The following is a 24452-nucleotide window of genomic DNA, read 5'->3' on the forward strand; positions in this document are numbered from 1 at the left end:
CAAAGCCAAGAAATAATTGATCCAAGAATGCTTCAAGGAGGATAACTACAATGAAAAACAAAATCTAGGCATAACATAGTCAAACTGCTGAAAATTGAAAAGGAAAGGAAAAACTTGAAGGTATCAAAGAAATATTACATACAGAGGGAAAAAATTTAAATGACAACAGACTTATCAGAAACTACGCAAACCAGAAGACAATGGAGTAACATGTTTAAAGGACTGAAAGAAAAAAACCTCTAGCTCTAATCAAGACACCCAGAAAAATAATTTTTGTAATTGAAGGTGAAATGAAAACTTTTCCATACAAACATAAGCTAAGATAATTCACTTTTAGCAGACTTACACTATAAAATATTAATACTAAGGAAAGTCCTTTGTGGGTAAAATAATATGATACTATATGAAGATTTTTATCTACATGGGGAAATATGGAATGATAAAAATGTAGATAAATATAAAACACAGTTATTAATCTTTTTTTAAAAGTTTTAAAAAAGATAATTACAATCCAGCAATTCCATTCCAAGTTATATAACCAAACGAATTGAAAGCAGAGACTCAAACAGATACTTGTACATCAATGTTCACAGCACCATTATTCAAAATAGTCAAATAGTCAAAAATACTCAGAAACAACCCAAATTTCCATGCACAGATAAATGGATAAACAAACTGTGTTATATACATAAGATGGACTATTATTCAGCTTTAAAAGGGAAGGAAATTCTGATACATGCTATGACAATGGATTAACCTTTAAAACATTATGCTAAGTGAAATAATCCAGACAAAAAAGGACAAGTATCGTATAATTCCACTTATATAAAGTATCTAGGATAGTAGAATTCATAGGTAGAGAAAGCAGAATAGAGGTTACATGGGGCTGAGGAAGGGAGAATGGGAGTTATTGTCTGATAGATACAGAGTTTTGTTTGGGATAATGGAAAAGCTCTGGAAATGGTTAGTGGTGATGGTTGTACAACATCATGAATGCACTTTTGAATTGTATACTTACAATTGGTTAAAAGTTAAATTTTATACTATATATATTTTATCACAAACATAGACAACTGCCTAAAGCAAAAATACTAACATTGTGAGCTTCATGAAATATAGAAGTAAAATGTATGACAATACCAAAGGATGTGAATGAGGAAATGAAAGTATACCATTATAAGGCTCTTACATTATACATGCAGTAGTATAACACTGTTTGAAGCTAAGATTAATACTTTAAAATATATATTGTTAACTCTAGAGCAATCATGTAAATAATTTACAACAGTATGTACAATTAGCAAGCCAACAGAGAAGATACAATGGTATCACCAAAAAATGCTCAAATAATCCAAAAGAGAGCAAGACAGTCAAACCATTATCAACAATTACATTGAATATAAATGGTCTCGATCCAATTAAAAGACAGGGACTGTCAGATTGGATTTAAAAAATAATACCTAAATAGGAATATAAAGACACAGATAGAATAAAGTAAAGAAAATGGTCGGGCGTGGTGGCTCACGCTTGGAATCTTAGCTCTCTGGGTCTAGCTCTTTGGGAGGCCGAGACGGGTGGATCGTTTGAGCTCAGGAGTTCGAGACCAGCCTGAGCAAGAGCAAGACCCTGTCTCTACTAAAAAAATAGAAAGAAATTAGTTGGACAACTAAAAATATATAGAAAAAATTAGCCAGGCAAGGTGGCGCATGCCTATAGTCCCAGCTACTTGGGAGGCTGAGCAGGAGGATCGCTTGAGCCCAGAAATTTGAGGTTGCTGTGAGCTAGGTTGACGCCACAGCTCTCTAGCCCGGGCAACAGAGTGAGACTCTGTCTCAAAAAAAAAAAAAAAGAGTAAAGTAAAAAGATGGGGAATAACATACAAACATTAATCAAAATAAAGCTGGATTGACTATTAATATTATAAGACAAATTAGTTCAAAACTAGGAATACTGCCAGGAATAAAGAGGAATATTACATAAAGGGACCAATTCACCAAGAAAACAACAATCTCAATTATTTTTTCACTTAGTACTACGAAGTAAAAACTGATAAAACTGAAAAGAGAAATAAGCAAATTCATAATTACAATTGGAGATTTCTAGACTCCTTTCTCAATAATTGATGGAACAAGTAGGAAATTATTTAGTAGGTATATAGAAGATTTGAAAAAAATTGTCATCCAACTTGCCCTAATTGACATTTATATAAAACTCCACCCAACAACAGCAGAATGCATATTCTTATACATGCTTTTCAAGTGCATGTGGAATAGTCGTCAAAATATACCACAATCTGGGCCATAAAAAACATCTTGAATATATTTTTAAAAATCAAAATGATATAAACTATGTTCTCTGAACACAATGAAATTAAACTAGAAATCAATAACAAAAAGCTATCTAGAAAATTCCCAACTATTAATAAATTTCCATGAATCAAGGAAGAAGAGTAATTAGTAAATATTGAATTGAATGAAAATGAAAATATATCAAAGTTTGTGGGCTGGTGCTAAAGCAGCACTTGGATGAAAATTTATAGCATTAAATGTTTATATTGAAAAAAAAGATTCAACTCAACTCCTTTCACTATTAAATCTAACCTAACTCCTCATTCTAGCCCATGGAACTTCCTCTCTACCTCTTTCTTACCCGTTTATCCCTCACTCTGTTGTCTCTCACTCTCTGCCCTGATCCTCAAATGTCTTCACACTCTGTCTCTCTGAATTTTACAATCTATTTCATGCCACTTCATCTGAGAAAACTGCTTTCATTCTCCTTCTCTATATTCAAAGAGTATTTTTTTAACACTCACTGGGTTCTTATCAGTTACCTTCTTGTATTTTTATTCTCTTAGCAGTATGTGTCATGACTCAGATTGTAAAACTTCTTGAGAACAATAACCATTTTTTTCATTCTTCTATAACTCTTCTGAATACATTTTGGTTGATTCATTGATTGAAGTACCAGAGAACAACTTTTATTTCTATTTGGCATTAAACCATGACGTATTATCAAGAGGTATCTTACATATCTTATTTCTAATATTTCTGATGCCAAAAACATACTCTTTCCATTAGAAATAACTGTATTTATACATTGGGATTCCTCAAGTCCTGTTACTAGGTCTCATTCTCTGTGCTCTATGTGATTCCACCCAGTCTCGTGGCATCCATATGGCATCTACAAGCTGATGGCACACAACTTTCTATTTCTAGCTAAAACATCTCCTCTGAGCTTCAGGCTTGACAACTCCAACTGTATGTCTAATAGGTATCTCAAACTTAACATGGCCAAAAGTGAATTCCTGATTTCCCTTCATTCCCACCTCTGTTCCTAAATCTGTCTCCCAGTCTTCACCATCTTATTTTAAAGCACTAGCATTTTATTTAATAGCACTAATGTAATTTACCCAGTTGCTCAGGCCAAAACCAAGAAGACTATCTTAATTATTCTTTTTTCTCTTATCCTTCTTACCCTCCATTATCCAATAAATCACTAAATCCTGATGATGCTAACTCCAAAACATTTCCTCAATATATCCATTTCCCTTAAAATCTAGACAGGTAGCAGAGAGTTGTGGCTAATAGCATGGACTCTACGTCTAGACTTGCTTTAATTCAAATCCCAGCTTTCCCACTTACTAGTTGTGGGCAAGTTTCCTAACCTCTCTGTGTCTCAGTTGCATCATTTGTAAAAAGGGGATAATAAAAGTACCTACTTCATAGGGCTATTAGGAAGTAAAGGTTAAATGAGTTAATGTCATGTAAAAAAGGGTGTCTGAAACACAGGATATACTATATAAATGGTACCCATTATTTTTATCATTATCACTACTACTATCATCCTAATATAAACTCATCTACTATGGCAACAGCCACCTAACTAGTCTCCCTGATTGCAGGTTTGCCCATACTTCCATTTTACCTATCCTCCACTTTTATTTAAAAAAAAAAAAAGATATACTTCAAAGATTCCCCATCATACTGAGGATGCATATCAAGTCACTTTCCTGCTCAAAAAGTGTCCTGACACCCTCTCCCTCTACTCCCCAGCCAAGCAATTTACCATTTAGAGACTACTGGTTAATAAGTATGTCTTCTCATACATTTATACTTCAGAAAGGGCTAAATCAAATAGCATTTCACATAAAAGTATCAACTTATTTAATCAAGATTATATCTGCTTGAGGTTAGCCTGAAGGCAAAAAAGCCTGGTGAAGGGAAAGTGAAAGATGGGGGCCTTTCTAAAAGTGGAGGTGGATGGGGAGTGACAGCAAAATCAGAAACAGGATATGAGAAAAGAGACATGTAGGTCTTTGCTTGCTTTGCAATTTTACTTAGTGCCCTGGGAGAGACAGATTTAATGCTATGAGCCATTTAGACTGTCTTTGGTTCTTCTGGTGAATAATGATGTTGGGTTTCTGTACTTGTTTGGCTGTACTTGTTTGGGAAACTTCAGATCTTAACCTATCCTAGTTCAGCATAGGGTCTCTCCCCCTGGGTTACAGAGAATGCAGAAAAAAAGGAGAAAAAGGAAGACATTCTATGTCAAACCCAGGTGACTCTGTAGCCTTCCTCCCATCGTTACTATAATATGCAAGACAATTTACCTATTGGGAATATGAAGCACTCTTAAAACTAATAACATAACAACCTGCTTTAAAAAATGGGCAAAAAACCAAACAGACATCTCACCAAAGAAGATATACAGATGGCAAAGAAGCATAAGAACAGAAGGTCCACATCATGTCATCAGGGAAATGGTAATTAAGACAACAATGAGGCACAACTATTACAGCGGGCTCCAGAGCCATCTCTCTCCTGTGCACAATGGCAACTCTTAAGGAAAAACTCATTGCGCCAGTTGCAGAAGAAGAGGCAGGAGTCCCAAACAATAAGATCACTGTAGTGGGTTTTGGACAAGTTGGTATGGCATGTGCTATCAGCATTCTGGGAAAGTCTCTGGCTGATGAACTTGCTCTTGTGGATGTTTTGGAAGACAAGCTTAAAGGAGAAATGATGGATCTGCAGCATGGGAGCTTATTTCTTCAGACATCTAAAATTGTGGCAGATAAAGATTACTCTATGACCACCAATTCTAAGATTGTGGTAGTAACTGCAGGCGTCTGTCAGCAAGAGGGAGAGAGTTGTCTCAATCTGGTGCAGAGAAATGTTAATGTCTTCAAGTTCATTATTCCCCAGATCGTCAAGCACAGTCCTGATTGCATCATAATTGTGGTTTCCAACCCAGTGGACATTCTTACATATGTTACCTGGAAACTAAGCGGATTACCCAAGTACCGTGTGATTGGAAGTGGGTGTAATCTGGATTCTGCTAGATTTCGCTATCTCATGGCTGAAAAACTTGGCATTCATCCCAGCAGCTGCCATGGATGGATTTTGGGAGAACATGGCAACTCAAGCGTGGCTGTGTGGAGTGGAGTGAATGTGGCAGGTGTTTCTCTCCAGGAATTGAATCCAGAAATGGGAACAGACAATGATAGTGAAAATTGGAAAGAAGTCCATAAGATGATGGTTCAGAGTCCATATGAGGTTAGTTATCAAGCTAAAAGGATATACCAATTGGGCCATTGGATTAAGTGTAGCTGATCTTATTGAATCCATGCTGAAAAATCTATCCAGGATTCATCCGGTATCAACAATGGTGAAGGGGATGTATGGTATTGAGAATGAAGTCTTCCTGAACCTCCCGTGTATACTCAACGCTCGGGGATTAACCAGTGTTATCAACCAGAAGCTAAAGGATGATGAGGTTGCTCAGCTCAAGAAAAGTGCAGATACCCCGTGAGACATCCAGAAGGAACTGAAAGACCTGTGACTGCTGAGCTCTAGGCTGTAGAATTTCAAAAACTACAATGTGATTAACCCTGAGCCTTTAGTTTTCATCCATGTACATGGATCAGAGTTTGCTTTTATCTTCCTAAATAAATGAATTTGGGCTCAAAGAATCAAAGCCCATGCTTGATTTAATGCTAGCAATATAAGCCCTTGAACAAATAAAATTAACTCTATCATAAAAAAAAGACAACAATGAGATACTACTACACACCTATTAGAAAGGCCAAAATCCAAACCACTGACAACATTAAATGCTGGTGAGGATGTGGAACAAAAGGAACTCTCATTTATTGCTGGTGGGAATACAAAATGATACAACTACTTTGGAAGACAGTGTGGCAGTCTCCTACAAAACTAAACATACTCTTCCCATATAATTCAGCATCCTCCCTCCTTTTTATTTACTCAAATGAACTGAAAACTTACATCCACACAAAAACCTGCACATAATTGTTTGTAACAGCTTTATTTAAAATTACCAAAGATTGGAAGCAACTAAAATGCTCTTCAGCAGGTGAATGGATAAACTGGGGTACATCCAGAAAATTAAGTATTATTCATCACTAGAGAAAAATGAGCTATCAAGCCATAAAAATGCAAGGAAGAAACTTAAATGCTTATTACTAAGTGAAGGAGACAATCTGAAAAGGCTACATACTATATGATTCCAACTATAATGATATCCTGGAAAAGGCAAAACTATGGAAATAGTAAAAAGATTAGTGGTTGCCAGGGGGCAGTGAGGGATGAATAGCAAGAGCACAGAGGAGTTTCAGGGCAGTGAAACTATCCTGTATGATACTACAATGGTGGATACATTTGTCAAAACACACAGAATATATAACACTAAGTGAACCCTAATGTAAACTATGGACTTTGGGTGATTATGATGTGCCAAAGTAGGTTCATTGAGTGTAACAAACATACTATTCTGGTGTGGGATGTTGATAGTAGGGAAGAATGTGTGTGTTTGCAAATAGTGGGTGTAAGGGTACTCTCTCTATATTTTCTATTCAATTTTGCTGTGAACTTAAAACTGCTCTAAAAAATAAAGTTTATTAATTTAGGAAATCTACTGGGAACCAAAAATTAAGTCTTTGATATAGGTAAGTCTAAAATGTTATTTGACAGGGGTCTTATTAGATAATAATAAACAATGACTAATTTGAATAGAAAATTAAATTGCCTGAGATCTTCAGATAAAAAATAGTGCCTTAAAACTCTCATACATTGCTGATAGGAATGTAAAATGGTACAGGCACTGTGAAAAACAGTTTGGTGGTCCATCAAAAAGTTAAACCTATAATTACCATATGACCCAGCAATTCTCCTCGTAGGTATATATCCCAAAGAATTAAAAACAGGTGTCCAAACAAAAAATGGAACATTCATAGCAGCAATAATGTCTATTAGCTAATGAATAAACAAAATGGAATATTATTCAGCCATCAAAAGGAATCAAGTGCTCATACATACTATAATACAGAGGAATTTCGAAAACATTACCGAGTGAAAGAAATCACAGAAACAAGGCCACAGAGTGTCTGATTCTATTTATATGAAATATTCAAAATATGCATATCTATAGAGATGGAAAGAAGATTATTGTTGCCAGGGCCTGGGAAGAACAAAGAATGCGGAGTGAATGCTTATGGGTATGGGGCTTCATTTTTGGGTAATGAAAATGTTCTGTAACTAGATAGAGTTAATGGTTACATAACATTGTAAATGTCCTAAATGACACTGAATTGTACACTTTAAAATGATGTACTTTTACCACAATAAAAAAAAGAGTGAACAAAAAAACATACCTTGATTTTTTCACTTTCTTTTCTTACTCGCTTTGCATTTTCAATAATGTAAACCGTGCTCTTGTTGACTTCATTGTCAGCTCTGTGTCTCAGCCAATCCTCATATCCCTAGAAAGATAAAAATAACTATATAATCAAGCTCAGATAATAGTTAATTAATTTCTATACCCTCTGAGTCAACAGCAGACGTTTATAATTACAGTGTTAATTTCAACTCAGAATGCTAAAGAGACAATGCTGTACATTTTATTAATAATAGCAAATCTGAGATACATTTTCAAAATGCCACTTAGGTAAATAGGTTTATTGTGTTAAAAGTTTTCTTCATTCTTCAGATAAATAGTAATGAAAACACAGGCATTTGAGTCTTAATATTCTTCATCTGTGAAAGACTGTGATTTATTCTTCTAATTCTATTCTTATTCAAGTTAATGTTAATTCTCTACATTTTAACTTGAAAAAAGATTGTTCTGAGTTTGTATTTTCTTATAGATCTAGTCACTTAAATATATTCTTCTATACATATTATAGTAGACTGATAGAGTGATCACTTCCAAGGAAATATTGTAATTCCCACTCTCATAGAACAGAAAAGATAAGCTACACTTGTTTTGGCAGAGAATCTAATAAGTTTTAGAGATCAACAGCTAAACTTCTCTACTGACTTGGTAATAAAAGAAAATATAAGTTGGTATTTATTTTTTAGAGTTCAATATAATCAGGGTAAGATCTAATGGTTCATTTTCCTTTGAGGTTTTTGTCTGGAGTAGATTTAAGCCAAAAGAACTAAGGAAGGAAGATGTTCAATTGTCTGAGCATGACTTCCTCTCTTTTTTATACTCCTTTGGCTTTTTTTTTTTCATTGTGATGTCTGTACCTTGTCAAATAAAAGTGTTTGAAAAATCTCTTGATCACCTCCCTGGCCCCCCTTTTCCCCCCTGAGGTGCTATATCCTTTCTTCTTCTGTCCTTCTTTATGACAATGCTAGGCTATCACTTCATAGGGTACATTCTGTGATGCCAGTGAAGAAAGAAAGGCCCTAACATGAACTAGTATTGGGAGTAGAATGAATCAGTAAAAGCTTTTGAAAAGCATACATGCTATTCTTGGTACCAGCAATTTTAGGATATTAAAGAAAATAATCCTACAGCCTAAGGGAAAGAACATTCCAAAAGTCTTTATTTAGCAACCAAACATTTAATAAAATATCCTTACAGTTCCTGGTAGGCAAGATAGAAAACCAGATAACCCCAAGAAGAAAGGTAATTTTGTTCCTGGTACTGTTAAGCAGACCTTTATTTTGCAAGCTTCTTTGGTACCCTTTTAAAAAGCACTTTGTCAAGTACTATCTAAAAGTATGTTTGCAAATAGTCAGGTGCTATGGACTGTCCCAATACATGACAAATATTGTTAACCCATCCCCTTCACTTCCAGTTTCCTATTTGCATTTTCAATTTTATCTGGAATTTTTCAAAAGTACTAGAATATAAAATATCTAAAATACTTCAAAGACATCCATATCATAATCTGTGGCAGTTCATCAGCTCTGATAAGAAACAGGAATAAAAGTCTCCTCTACCCACCATTCCCTTCAACAGCATCAGAAGAAACAATAAAATTAAAGTATTTGTGCTCTTGAGGTCTCTGTCATAGGCAATAGCAACAAAAAATTCACAAGAATGCGAATTTTTCAAACCTTCTGTACTGAAACAATTAATACATACTAAAAAATCCATCTCCCATTTCCTGACTGGGCTATATACCTTCTACCTACTCTTTGTTTTATGTTTACACCACACACACATTGAGGAGGAAAGAAGAAAATAAATTAAAGATGTGCCTTACAATCATTTTAATAGGTTTTCAATGGGACCCAAATACACACTAAATCCATGAAGGATACCGTCCACTGTATTTAGATATGAAAAACAGCCCATGACAATGAAATTCAAACCAGCCTGGACTGAAATGCAGGCATAAGTATAAATAAAAAATTTACCTGCTTGATGGCTGTAACAGTTATAACAAAGAAAAGTGGAAGTCCACTGGTAACTGGGCTAGTTGGTGTGTCTACTATGACCTAGGTAGAGAAATTAAATTGAAAATAAAATGAAAATTAGCTATTAACTCACATGCAGCACTTACATGCTACAAACATTTCAAACAGAAATACAGACAAAACATATTCCAATAGTGGGGTGAATGTTAATTTTCATTAACAAAAGCAAACGACACAGCAGTTAGTTTATAAAATAATCCTATATTCGGGCATAGTTTTCATCCCAGCTTGGATTAACCCCTTTCATATATCCATTCATGTAGCACCTATTTATTGAGAACCACTCTGTCAGCCCCTGTGCTATTTTCAGCCAGTCTCTAGAGATATTGCTTTAAACAAGATGGAGACAAGTCCCTGCCTTCATGTAGCTGGCGGCTTATAGGGAAAACTAGTCATCAAAACAAGTGTACAGATGCTGAGATCTGATGGGTAAACAGGAGTTAAGTAGACAAAAGGAGGCTTTCTAGTCAGAGTGAACAGTATATGCAAAGCCTCTACGGTAGAAGGGAGTATTATGGCACACATTAGGAAATAAAGGAAGCCAGTGGCAAGAGGAAGTGTGGTGTTAGATGGAACTGGAGAGGGAGGCAGGGTCCAGACTGGTGCAGGGCTCTCTAGGCCAGAGAAAGCTGTTCATTCTTTATCCCACAAATAGCAGGAAATCCTTGAAGGTTTTAGGCAGGGAGAGATCATATGAATAGAACTGCATTTTGAATAGACCATTCTCTCTGCTTTGTGGAAGGCAGATTAGAAGGGAGTAAGAGCGGAGGCAGGGAGTCCATTTAGAAGGCAATATATTGCTATAATCTAGGTGAAAGAATGTTTAGACTAGGGTAGTAGCAGCAGACATGGGAAGAAGTTCTAGAGATATTTAGGAGGCAAAAATGGCAATACTGCCAAGTGTCAATTAACGATGTCTTCCAAGTGCCTTGTTAACATGCCTAAATGGATGTTGTCATCATTCACTGAAATTAAGAAATGCTGAAAGAAAACTATTAATATATTTGAGAGATCCATCCTCAAAACTCACTGATTCTCATCTCCAATCCCCAAGCCAGACCTGCCCCCGCCATACTCCCCGTGTTGCAAATACAGTGCATACTTCCATGTACACACAAGGCTTCTACATGGCTCTGTGCTTTTAGGCAATCTTTTCCCTACCCCTGAGATACTGGTCTGGCATTCTTTACCAGGTAAACCCCCTCTAATTCCTCAAGACTCAGTTCAGATACGATCTACTCTTTGAAGCATTCTCAAATTCCTCTTAGGTACAAAAAAATCATAACTTCTACTGTATACCTATAGCATTTTGCTCATGTTACTTGAATGATTCTATTACACTAAATCACATGAATACATGACTGTTACATGACTGTCTTCTCAGCTATAACATAAATTCCTTAAGGGTAGAAAAGACATATCTTGATATTCATTGTACCTGCTACCATCTTTGTTACCTGTACTACTGCACAGCACACACTAAGTGCTTGTTACAGGTTTGCCGAATTGAACTGAAATGCACTACCCACCAAGTAGAATGATTCTTGCAAGCAGAATCTTCTACGTAGTTTATTTATTCTATGTCTGTAAGACATCTGACCGTGGAATTAGAGGGCCACCTTTTCAAATGCTCCATCGTTCAGTATTAAAACTGGCTCTTTCCCATTTTGCATCCCAGATTGGTTTTACATACCAAGGTTAACTTCAATTATAGTACCATTTACTCAAAGCCTCAAAGTAGATAAACAGAAGCACTTAACATCACCAAGGCATTTGAGTGATTTCATTGGAATTTTTTCTGCTTCGTTTAAAAAATGAAATAAGAGAAAAAGTACCTTTAATGTAGTAAACTTTTCAGGGAGTAATTATGGCAAGGGAATGATTTCAATAGCTTATAGACCTAAAGATGGAAGATGCAATTTAAAATGTCTAAAATTTGAAACACAGAAGAGTAGAAGGAACACAGAGAAATAGATCAATCTACTAGGCTTTCACCTTTAAGGTAGGTGAATGAGGCAGAGCAAAAATGGTGATCATGAAAATAAGAGAAGTTTTCAATCAGGCTGAAACTGGTGTTTAACAAAGTATATGAAACTATTAGTTTGAACTATTTTCAATTTTGATATATACCATCTCAATTAATAGTACACAATACACATCCTTCTAGGATGAGCAAAAATGTAAATTCATGAAAGTGTTAAAGAAAGTAACAATGAAATAAAAGCTCAACTTTTCTAAAAACATGCCACACTTTAAAAATCTATGAAATCATATAAATCTTAAAATGTTATATTTCTACTTTAAAAATTCATATTATAATAATCCCTGGAATGTCTTTTTTATAATTACAGGGCATTTTAAGGTTAGAAATGGATTGAAAATTTGTTTGACACAATCAAGTATCTAAAAGTTGCACTGCTGTTTATGAAGTTCTTACCTGTACAAGGAAAATGATGAGAAAATAAAAATTTGCAATTCTTCTAAACTGTTCAAATAGATTCTTTGGGAGGAAATTCCAAAGTGTATACTGTAAGGGGGAAAGAATAAAAAAATATTATTAGAAAGAAAACTTGAAAAGGGTATTAATTCACCTTTTTTATGGCTGAGTAGTACTATAAGGTGTATGTGTGTGTGTATATATATATAAATATATATATACACACACACACACACACACACACACACACACACACACACCACATTTTATTAATCCGCTCATGAATTGATGAGCACTTGGGCTGATTCCACACCTTTGCAATTGTAAATTGTGCTGCAACAAACATTCAAGTGCATGTGTGTTTTTGATGAAAAGTCTTCTTTACCTTTGGGTAGATACCCAATAGTGGGATTGTTGGATTGAATGGTATGTCTACTTTAGTTCTTTGAGGAATCTCCATACTGTTTTCCATAAGGGTTGTACTAGACCATTCTCCTAAGTGAAGTAACTCAAGAATGGAAAAACAAATACCACATGTATTAACTATTAAATTGGAACCAACTGATGAGCACACATGTGCACAGAGGAAAGTAAAACACAGAGGAAATCAATTGGGGGGTGGGGGAGGAAGTGAGGGACAAAAACCTACTTTAATGGGTACAATGATACAATGAACACTATCTGGGTGATGGGCACACCTATAGCTGGAACTCAAGCATTACAAAAGTGATCCATGTAACCTAAAACATTTGTACCCTCTAATATTTTGAAATTAAAAAAAAAGAAAACTTGAAAAATCTTAATAGAAATGACTAATATAGATCTAGATTATCAAATAGTGATATTTAATATGTCCAACACTTAGAAACCCAAACCTCACATATATGCATAAACATATATTTAGAGGTATAGTATATAAAAACATTTTTCAGAAATGAAGTTTTCACTCTAAGCATTACAATGGCCATCTAGTCCCGTATCTTTGCTTTCTCTGATTCAATCTAAATTAGGTTCCTTGCTATGTGCTCTCACATCATCCTATTTTTACTTCTTTGATAATACTCATTATAGTGAATTATTAATATATATGTGTACCTTTTTTATTAAAGTTTCTCCCTCAATAGGCAATGAGCTCTATGGGGGGAGGTTGTTCATCAGTCTTGGTTACTACATTTTCCCCAAACCTAGCACAGTGCCTGGTACGAAGTCGACAATAAATTACTTGGGTGAATGAACAAATTAATTCCCCTGCTTCAGCTAACCTATGGAGTCTTGATTATCTTCACCAAAAGATAAAATTCTGTTCCTATCAGTACCTCCCATCTCCATGACAGCTGAGAAGGTATACACACAACTCTGGGTCTTAGAGGGCTTTCACTTGTTAATCAACAACATACCACCCCGGGCTTTGGTAACTGGTAATAGGTAAAGGTTTCAATGCTAAATTACACATGGGCAGAAGGAGAGCACTCTCGGGCCAACTATCAAACCACATGTACTTTCTTATTGATACCTCAAGCTCAAGGATTGGTTCATTTAAAAGTTACCAGAAGAAGTTGGGTTTTCTAGCTGTCTTAATCAATAAGACCAGGAAGAAATTTTTTAACCCAGAAAGATAAATTTTAACTTGAACCATCTCCATCCCAATTATCTGCATAATATCTGAGAACATAGCCATTAATAAGGTGACTGAAAAGCCAAAGTGGCAGCAAAGGATGTAGTACATGAGAATTTACATTTTAAAGAGGCTTGGCCTGGCACGGTGGCTCACGCCTGTAATCCTAGCACTCTGGGAGGCCAAGGCGGGTGGATTGCTCGAGGTCAGGAGTTCGAGGCCAGCCTGAGCAAGAGCAAGACCCCGTCTCTACTAAAAATAGAAAGAAATGATCTGGACAACTAAAAATATATGTAGAAAAAAATTAGCCGGGCATGGTGGCGCATGCCTGTAGTCCCAGCTACTTGGGAGGCTGAGGCAGTAGGATCACTTAAGCCCAGGAGTTTGAGGTTGCTGTGAGCTAGGCTGACGCCACAGCACTCACTCTAGTCCGGGTAACAAAGCGAGACTCTGTCTCAAAAAAAATAAAAAATAAAAAAAATAAAAAGAGGCTTATGGGCTCAAAATTCAGGGAATCTGGAGAGAATAAAAAGAAAAAAATACATTAAGTGGAGCAGCTACATTGCAACCAACAGCCAACTAAAAAGGTTCTTTCCCTGGGTCCAAGAAAGTGCCTTAGGGAGAATCATTCAAAAATAAATGCAAGAATTGTGTGTGGATGTGCCTTATTTGGGAGAAGAAAGTCTATACTTTTCATGAGATTCCAAGGCAGCTTGTAACCAAACATAAAAGCCACTCCAAATCACTGATCCAGTCACTTTGAAGCTGATACACTCCAGAGTAGCATGTAACTGTCCCAATTATTTAATATCAACTTTCTAAAACAATAAGCTAAACTCCAACAGGGTAATAGCTGAACTTCTGGTGTGTTGACCTTGTGTTCCCAAACTAAAGGGTTTTTAATTTGTTCATTAAGGACAGTTACAGTCCTCTGTGGAAGGTGATGCAAACACATCAAAAGGGAACACTTTCATTATTGTTGTTTCTAAGCACCAACTCTTAGTTTACCACTGTTTTAACTTATTAAATGAACTGCTTCCTTGAGGAATTCTGGTTATTCCCTTCATAGGAAACTATTGCCCTCTTCTCTCCTTCAAAAGGTCATAAGCTATTAAGAGGTCAGGGAGCATGTCATAAGCCCCCTTACCACAGGTGCCTAGCACAAAATTTAGCTCACGCCTGTAATCCTAGCACTTTGGGAGGCCAGGGTGGGAGGATCACCTGAGGCCAGGAGTTTGAGACCAACCTGCATAAGAGCGAGACCTTGTCTCAGCAAATAACAGAAAAATTAGCCAGGTGTGGTAGTACACACCTTTAGTCCCAGCTACTCAGGAGGTTGGGACAGGAAGATCACCTGAGCCCATGAGTTTGAAGTTGCAGTGAGCTATGATGATGAGACCCCTGTCTTCACCAAAAACAAACAAACAAAAAATACAAGAAATCTCAATTAAAAAACTTGCTTTGGCCATTTACTCCATTGATTTAGCTAAAAGGCAAATTAAGTCGCTATAACATCTTCTCATTATAATAGAAAGGTAACATTTTAATGCAGACCAAGACAAGCCTACTTTTTGCAGAGTTTTCTAATTAAAAGTGAAATTGTGCTAGAGACATATATACCAAGTTATTCAAATTGACTTATTTATCTAAAAAGTGGACTCTCAGGCTTGGTCAGTTGCTACAAACCCAAAGCAATGCTAATCACAGGGAGAAAATGTGTACAGCAGTTGTTTTAGACACAATGGTGAGAATTGAGGGGTTTTTTTTTTTTTGGTGGGGGTGGTCATAAGTAAGTTCTTGCTCAGAAGTCAGTAAATAGATCTTTTATACTATCTTAACATGCAACTATAAACCAAAAAAGAACCCTGACATTTAGAACATGCTTAAAACTGTTTCTTCAGAAAAAATGCCAGCTTTCCAAGTATATACAATGCAATTTCCATCTGCTTTGTAGTCAATTAAATAATTGATACACAAGTGTGGCCTCTAAACATGCAATTATGTGACAAAGTTGTGGGTCCCTGCCTTAACATCTACCATCTAATTTAATTTGAACCAAAAATCTTACAAATTTACTAAACAAAATTTCCTAATTCAAAGGAGGGAAGTTGAAGTGAATCTCAGCTTTGAGAGTCTGTTACTTCATTTAAGCAAAAAGAGGCTTTAGAATTTTACTTGTTTTGTTTTATCCAAAATTTCTAATTTAGCATTAAAAATGATGATGGAGAAATATGTCTGTGTGGCACAAAGGAAAGGGAAGTAGTTAAAAAAATGAAGTAGTAGACAAGAACACTCATACACTGCTGACGGGACTGCAAACTAGTGCAACCTCTGTGGAAAGCAATGTGGAGATACCTTAAACAGATACAAGTAGACCTACCATTTGATCCAGCAATCCCATTATTGGGCATCTACCCAAAAGAACAAAAGACATTCTATAACAAAGACATCTGTACTAGAATGTTTACAATAGCACAATTCACAATTGCAAAGATGTGGAAACAACCCAAGTGCCCATCAATCCATGAGTGGATTAATAAAATGTGGTATATGTATACCATGGAGTACTACTCAGCTATAAGAAACAATGCGGATACAGCACCTCTTGTATTTTCCTGGATAGAGCTGGAACCCATTCTATTAAGTGAAGTATCCAAAGAATGGAAAACCAAGCACCACATGTACTCAGCATCAAATTGGTTTCACTGATCATCACCTAAGAGCACATTCAGGAATAACATTAATCGGGTGTCAGGCAGATGTAGGGAGCGAAGGGGATGGGTGTATACATACATAATGAGTGTGATGCGCACCGTCTAGGGGATGGACATGCTTGAAGCTCTGACTCGGGGGGGGGGGGGGGGGGGCGGGGAGCAAGGGCAATATACGTAACATAAACTTTTGTACCCCCATAATATGCTGAAATTTAAAAAAATTTAAACAATGTAGTAGCTATATAAAGTAACTAATAAAGTTAACAGCCAATTGTGAATGAACTACTAGAATGAACACTAACTTCTAACTATCAGAAGGATTTGGAAACAATGGAACAAAATATATTACTTTGAGTTTGCTAAATTACTGTATTCATTCTATTATCAACTCTTGTTGATGTAGGCATTAAATCCAATTTTGAGCATCACAGCAGTCTATTTTCATTTTCATTACCATTATCACACAGAACTTTCCCTTTTTTAATGCATTGCCCTTTCCACTATAAATTCCACTATAAATTCAAATTTCCACTATAAATTCAACAGCAAAAAAAGTTACCAGGACATAACTAGATCAGAATTTAGTCACTTTAAAAAGGCACCTTCAGAGAGTTAGGTAAGACTGAGATAAAGAGAAGTCTAATAAATTCTACTGATGATTCTGATTTCTAAAATAAGGAAACATGCTATTGTAATTTTAGGCTTCAAACTTTAATCCAGGACATTCTTGCACATAGGAGTACTAAGCTTAACCCTGAGTATACTTTCAAAAAGAGGTAGTGCTCACTGACTCTTATTCCTTCGAAGGGCCTTCAAGATGAGGCTCATGATTTTTAAAGAAAACACTACAGAACCAATAATCAAGATGGAAACCAAAGATCCTAACATAGTTTAATCAATGTTCCTTTTGCTAAAGAAGGGAATTCCTAAGTTTTGTACCAGTTACAAAATTCTGGTGATTCACCAAGTCCCTACAGAGTGTATTAAAGTAGTAAGGCTGTAGAGGACAAGTTTTTCTAACGAAAATATTTGTATTTCCAGGAGAAAATAAAAGAACACTAATTTTATAATTAAATAGAATTAAAAGTAAGTTAAAGTGTTTATCTTCAGTATTCTCTGCATTAACAACATTTATTCCCAGTGTTACATTGACATTACTGATGATACTTATAAACAAAAAAGGCACCCAATTAAGATAGTTATTTTTAACACTGAAGGGTAGAGAAAGGAAATCAACACTTGCTATGAAGTTGGAAAGCAGCTGACATATTCTATAAATTGTATACTTCTTCAATTAAAAGATTCTCGTACAAACAGCCAAAAGACAATGTGAGGAAGAAAAAGTCAAATTGTGAAATTATTGGTCTCTCCAGAGTAGACCCGAAGGTCTCCTTTTAAGAGAGAGCATCCCAGACATTCAAAACATATAAGCCTGAGGAAATTAATATTAATAGTGCTGTTCAGTACTATAATAGTAATCACAGACACACAAATAACAATAGGAGCTACCATTTACTGAGTTGTTACTGCATGCAAAGCACAGCGCTAAATGCTTTATGTGGATTATTTTATTTCATCTTTACCACAATCCCATGAGGTAGATACTATTAATATCTCTATTTTACAGAAAAGAAAATTGAGATGCAGGGAGATTAAAAGACTCATTTTAACTTCAAACCCAGGTCTTCAGTCTCCAGGGATGAAGCTCTTCGGTACTACATTGTATACTATCTTCATAATTATTTATTATATTAAGATTATAGTAAGATTTCATTCTTTTTTCAGAAGTTACTATACTGCCAATTCTTTTTTTGCTCTACAGTGTTTATGAAAAAGTAGATAAATTGATCAATAGTTAATTAGAAAAACTATAAATACAATATTCACAGAGAAAAAAGAGATCCTAGTCTACCAATGTAGAAATGCTCACTTCTTTACCCTAGTTTCATATATATATGAAAATCTGTTTAGAAACAGAATTTTACTTGCACACGGCCTCCTATTTTTTAACAATATTGTACTGTATTGTTTTACCTACTGGCAAAACTGAAGCTAGATAAAATATGGAAAAATATTCCATTAAAAACATAGTGAGAATTAAACTGAGTCATATATTCTTTCAAAATGTGAAAACTGGCCAGACGCAGTAGCTCACAGCAGTTTGGGAGGCCAAGGTAGGAGGATCAGTTAAGGCCAGGAGTACCAGCCTGGGCAACATAACGAGACCCTGTCTCTACAGAAAATGAAAAAAAAATTAGCTGGGCACAGTGGCACATGCCTGTAGTTCCAGCTACTGGGGAGGCTGAGGCAGCAGGATGGCTTGAGCCAAAGAATTCCAGGCTACAGTGAGCTATGATCATGCTACTGCCTTCCAGCCTAAGGCAACAAAGTGGAACACTGTTTAAAAAAAAAAAAAAAAGTGAAAACATAATGATTACCACTAGTTCAATGAAAGTCACTTTACCTTCTTCCACATAAAATACTATGGAAAACAACAATTCCCTAGAAAATATTTTACATTTCACTTTGATGCAAAAGGAGAGAAAAAAGTGAGGAAGGAGCCCAAATAGCACAATGATGTGAAAAGAGCTCTTTTATTCAGTGACATTAGACCTTATAAATTTGTTCTGCTCCCACCTTTATCACTAACTCTGCTTGGTGACCATGTCACTAACTTAATTTCTCTGGGTTTGGTTTCTCCATCTGTAAAGTCAGTGAGTTGAACAAAATAACCTCTTAGGACTTTTCAGGTCTACAAGTCCACAATTCCGAGTCAAAGGACTAGCACTGATTGTTTAATTGGATACCACAAGGTGAGTAAAAATTTCCAGTAAAAAGACTATTCACTATTTTGGGCACAGGTATTAAACCTCAGGCTGAGAATAAAATTTCTGCCACAAGGGTATAAGATTAACAGGAAACAGACATTTTATCCAAATATACTCAGAATGTTCTACAAGCCTGTAGATCTGCTCTTAGGAAACAAAGTTTTCACTTGTCCTTACCATATTTCACATGTTTCTCTACTGTATCACTAATCAAAAAAAGAAATTAAATGCATGTTTGAAAGCCAAAATGTTATATGTTTTAAGGAAGGGCATAATTTTGTGTTTCAGGTCTTAAGTGACTGCAAATGTGCAGTGAATCAAACATTTTATCTCTGCCTTACCAGGCTCCATGAGGAAGTGAGGAAAATCATCAAGAACTGTTCCATGCTACAAGATATGGCAGTAGGCCAACCATCTAGCACCTAGCACCTAGCCTGGTCAACCAGAGGTAAAGATTAGTAAATTAATACTTATAGAATGATGACTACTAGGTATTAGAAACTATAAAAAGTCTTTTCACATATGGAGTATTAGTCCCATTTCACCAATGAGGACATTCTGACTCAGTGATTAATTTGGCCAAGGTGACACAGCTGGTAAATGGTCGGGCCAGGATATAAATGCAGGTGTTCAGACTTCCAGGCCACTGCGCTTAGTGCTACACTATGCTGAGGATGATTAGTCAAATTGTGATACAGCTGCAGTGATTTAACTCTTAACAAGTCACAGGTCAAACAGTATACTGAGTAGAATGAACCCTTTAGGACCCAGAAATGTACTTGAGAAGTGGGGTGGGGGTGGGCGGTTGGCAGGGGAAACAGAAAGTGATGCAAATAAAGTCATACCAGAACAGCATCCTCCAAAAGAATGCAAATCATTTATGTCCTAGTCCAGCCATTCAAGGGTAATTCTAGAAGCTTTGCATAAGTAAATAATTCCTACTTTTAGCACATTTTAAGTCTTATAGTAATATGCATGATCAACAGGCACTGTGAATCATAATGGAAGGCAAGTAAATATCTTTCAGCTCTAACAAGACAAAGTGATGAATTTTTTTTAATAAACTGCCTTTCAGAGAGATAATTACCATAGTTGGTATATCATCTGTATAAGTGCACATCCATGTATGTGTATATATAAATGCATTAGCATCCTCAGAAGCATAAAAATAAGTACATTATCTGACTCACTATATGAACATCCATTGAGTGTTTTTTTTAAACTTACCTTAGATGAGACTATTCTATTATCACAAAATCTTTGTGCAATGTAAGCGTCTGTTTCCAAAACTGGATGACTGCCAACAAACACTGTACGTGTACCAACTCGTTTCTCTTCTCCAGCACACTGACCAAGAGAAAGAGGAAAAAAGTCAGTCTTTCATCACATTTCCCCATGCTTTTACCAAGCTCAGAATTCTTGTCTAAGCATATTTGGCTATAATCTGGGGAGAAAGTAGTAAGAGAGGAGAAAACCTTGTTAAGAAATTCAAAATCCACTAAGCTCTTGCTTGCTGACTTAATAAAGATTAGTAAACGTGTTGCTTGAACCAACTGTTCTGAGGCCAAAAGTGCAATTCTAAAATGATTAAAGAAAGTATCCTAGAGAAACAATATTTTTACTGCCAATCATTTTTCTTTCATCCACAGCCCAAATGAACCTTGAGCATCACCTTCACAGCAACATACTAACTTAGGAAAGGTTGGACTGGGAATATTTACTATGCAACTACTGAGTACAACCTTGTCAACTACCTTACCAGACAGCAGAAACACAATGCAAATTACTTCTAAACACACACAAAAAAATACAAGTATACAGGTCATAAATAGAATGGCTGTTTCTATTAATGGAAAGATCAATAATTTCTACAAAGAAACTGTAATTCTTTGGCTTTACAGAAAAGAATTTCTTTTGCAGTCTCTCAGAGCCTACTGTCATATACTCCCATTTTACAAATATATTTCTAATGCCCTTTTTATATAGTTTTTAAAAGTAGATTTGCTGAATCTAAAAGTCCCACGTCACCCTTTAATTTCGCTGAGGCTTCACTCTGTTTTCTTCTCTTAAATCAGGATAATACACTTTCTTATATAAATTTGGGATAATCTCCTTTGATGGTACTATATTACCATGTCTGAGACTACCAAATAAAATTTAAGTCAAAGGAAGTATGATAGAAACCAATATTGATTTATATATTTCCATTATTTTTAAAAGATAATTTTCCAACCTAAAATGTTTTAATACATGTAGCCATAAAGATTTTTCTCCTTTCAATGATCTACTTAAAGGTCAAAGATATAAATCCCCACCCTCAAAATAATCATTTTTAGCAAGACTACTTACTATTTATAGCTTGCAAAGTCTTCCAAATGTCTACTATGTTTGGGCGTATTCAAGGCGGAATTTGTATACCTTATGCAAATATTATACAGAAAATTATTTCTTAGTTTAAAAAATAAAAATTACCCCAAAGTACAGATAAAATCTCTTTGCCTTTCCATTTTCATTTAAGCTTGTGACCTATTTAGTGGGATGTTGCCTTCCAAATTCCTAGGGAATCGCTCAAAGTAATTGGGATAAATTGACGTAGGAGAGAGATTCAGGCTGTGTATAAAGGGTAACATTTGGAAAGCTACCCTGGCATAGGCTAAGGAAATTTGTGGGATCCCTAGAGATCTGGAAAAAGTCAGTAACTGTTATGGATAGCTTAACTATTTTCCTGACTCCCAAAGATAGTGCATTAGAACACCTGACCAAGTTCCTCTGTAGGCTAAGAGTAAGTGATTCACAGGTAAATTTTCAAAGGGTTCCTGGAAACCAGCAAACAATACCTTTACAAGATGGTAGCTTTGATTTAGGGACTGACTTCTCTGTTTGCAACTGTAACATACAGGGTCTGACACAGCTTACTGATAAGAGCACTAAATTTTCCATAATGTACATTTTGCAAAACTTAAAGTGAACACACCTGCCGGACGTATAGTTTATTTGGTTTCAGTGCTACTCCCACCTTCTGTTGCAGGATAAGACCTTTCTGTAGTCTCCATAGCAGACCTGACCCTTATAATGTACCAATTTGAATTACAAAAAATGTCAAGTCCATGTATACTGTGCAATCTGCAACCTTTAATTTAATATTCATATGGCTGTTTAGTTTTCCACACAAGCAAGAAGTTGCTGTAGAGTAAATAAGGAAGAGTTACCTTTTATGCAAGTTCTCAGGTCATGCTACAAAGTAGAAAAGGGGGAGAGGCAAAGGAGGTAGAGGGTCAATGAAGCAGGATGTTTCCTACACTGCCAATATAGATTAATTTCCCCCTCAATTACAGTGGCTACTGATTAACTTAAAACAAAAAAAGAGCCAGTACTTCTCCAGTTCTGAGCTGTCTTCCACATTCTTCTGTGCAAGAGAATAAAAGGAAGAAAAAAGCATAATGCAATTTTGACGCACATATTTTTATGAATTCCCTACGTTTGAATGGCATTTATAGTTTTATTAAGAGCTTTCCCCATATATTATCTCTCTGATCTCTTTTGAATAAGGCCTAAGTGACCTCTATCTCCATTTAATTGGAGAAAATGGATTGAAATTACTGTGCAGGTGTGTGTGTGTGTGTGTGCACGCGCGCACGTGTAGATCATGGCAGTGATTGTTGTTAGATGATAAAACAGAGTCCTGAAAGAAGCTGCAGAATGTCCACTTCTGAACATTTTTCAAAATAGCGCAAAATCTCCTTGGCCCAGGCAGGTTTGGGTTTAGAGGTGCCTGAGGACTAGGGGTGAGCTGGTATGAAGCAGATGACTTTTCTGTGCCTGTTTCACCCTAAAATTTGATGAACCCGCAATTTCTAGTGGAATTTCCTGCAACTGTATAATACTGTTTGGTTTACATAAAAATGGCAATGGTGAACTCACATGTAATTTTTTTGTAATTTTCCACTTGCTGCCAATATACAGTGTTAAAACTGTGTTAGTTCCTGCGATTTTGAACAATGTACTCGCCTGTACCAAAGCAGAGAAAACTCTATCTATGCTTTCTCATTAAAAAAAAAAAATTCCCATTTGGATGGCACAAAATGTAGTCTAGAGTGGGAGTGCAGGATTCCTGCTACCTTGTGATGAATTTTAACTCATTAAGAGTCCATTCTGTGCCGAACTGCTTCCCATCCAAATGTCCTTAAGAACAGCATTTTTCTTAACTTGAAATATGCTGGCACCGACTCTACTTTAATAACACATCATATACTACATCTAAAGTATGGCAAATATTAAAAAGCATATTTACAATATAAGAGTTAATAGAGAAAGCAATTTAAAGTTCCTCCCCAAAATAAAAATCACTCTTTGTACTCCTGATTTACACCTTCACAGTACAAGCTGAATATTGTTCTTTAAAAAGCTAGTAATTTATACCCCAAAACAGCCTCTGAATAAAAATCTAACAGAGTGAAATGGTACTCTTATTCAACTGGTATTGTCTTAAAATCCTATCTCCCCTAGTAATAAAAAATGAAAAGCTGTTGGAAGCATAATTTGTTTTTTGATTGCCTCCAGAACAGTGACTAGATAAGAACTGAGGAAAAATAGAGACCTCAATACAAAACTGTCACTGTAAAAGCTGGCACAGGATCTGAAACAAAGCCTACCTCTCCATGCTTTCCAAGTTAGAGGACTTAAATTTATCACTTAGCCATAGACCTGTAATTCTTAATCCTGGCCACACATCAACTTTAAATACAATACTGATGCCTGAGTCTTTCATTTAATATTTAATTTTTTTGGAAGTTCCCCAGGTGACAATTCTAATTTGCAACCAAGGCTGAGAATTACTTCCCCAGACTCTCTCTTTCAGTCAGTGATTGCCCTTAACTAACATTCCACAAGTTTTTAGTATACCAGTCATAATCCTACACTTTGGGGAAAATGGGAAGGGGTGAGGGATGAAAAATTACCTATGGGGTACAATGTACACTACCTGGGTGATGGGTACACCAAAAACCCACACTCCACTACTATACAATATATACATGTAAAGAAATTCAACTTGTGCCTCCTAAATCTATTAAAATTTAAATTTAAAAAATTCTGCACTTTTCAATTAAAATAATTGAAACAACTTGCTTT

General features: G+C 35.8%; 1 protein-coding gene and 1 pseudogene across 6 annotated transcripts in view; one reads left to right on the top strand and one right to left on the bottom strand.

The window, feature by feature from the left end:
* ATP11C (ATPase phospholipid transporting 11C) overlaps window positions 1–24452 on the bottom strand; it is a 177923-nt gene that overhangs the window by 69713 nt on the left and 83758 nt on the right. For all 5 annotated transcript variants that reach the window (XM_045538911.1, XM_045538912.1, XM_045538915.1 and 2 more), the window contains exons 2-5: window positions 20550–20669; window positions 12166–12255; window positions 9669–9749; window positions 7670–7777 (exon numbers count right to left, since the gene is read on the bottom strand). In XM_045538911.1, the coding sequence (XP_045394867.1) occupies window positions 7670–7777; window positions 9669–9749; window positions 12166–12255; window positions 20550–20669 (399 nt within the window). The remainder of the gene's footprint in view (window positions 1–7669; window positions 7778–9668; window positions 9750–12165; window positions 12256–20549; window positions 20670–24452) is intronic.
* LOC123628891 lies at window positions 4788–5838 on the top strand (annotated as a pseudogene). The gene has a single exon (XR_006731795.1). The product of XR_006731795.1 is annotated as an L-lactate dehydrogenase B chain-like (transcript).

Source organism: Lemur catta, chromosome X (assembly GCF_020740605.2).
Source record: "Lemur catta isolate mLemCat1 chromosome X, mLemCat1.pri, whole genome shotgun sequence".
Classification (NCBI taxonomy): domain Eukaryota; kingdom Metazoa; phylum Chordata; class Mammalia; order Primates; family Lemuridae; genus Lemur; species Lemur catta.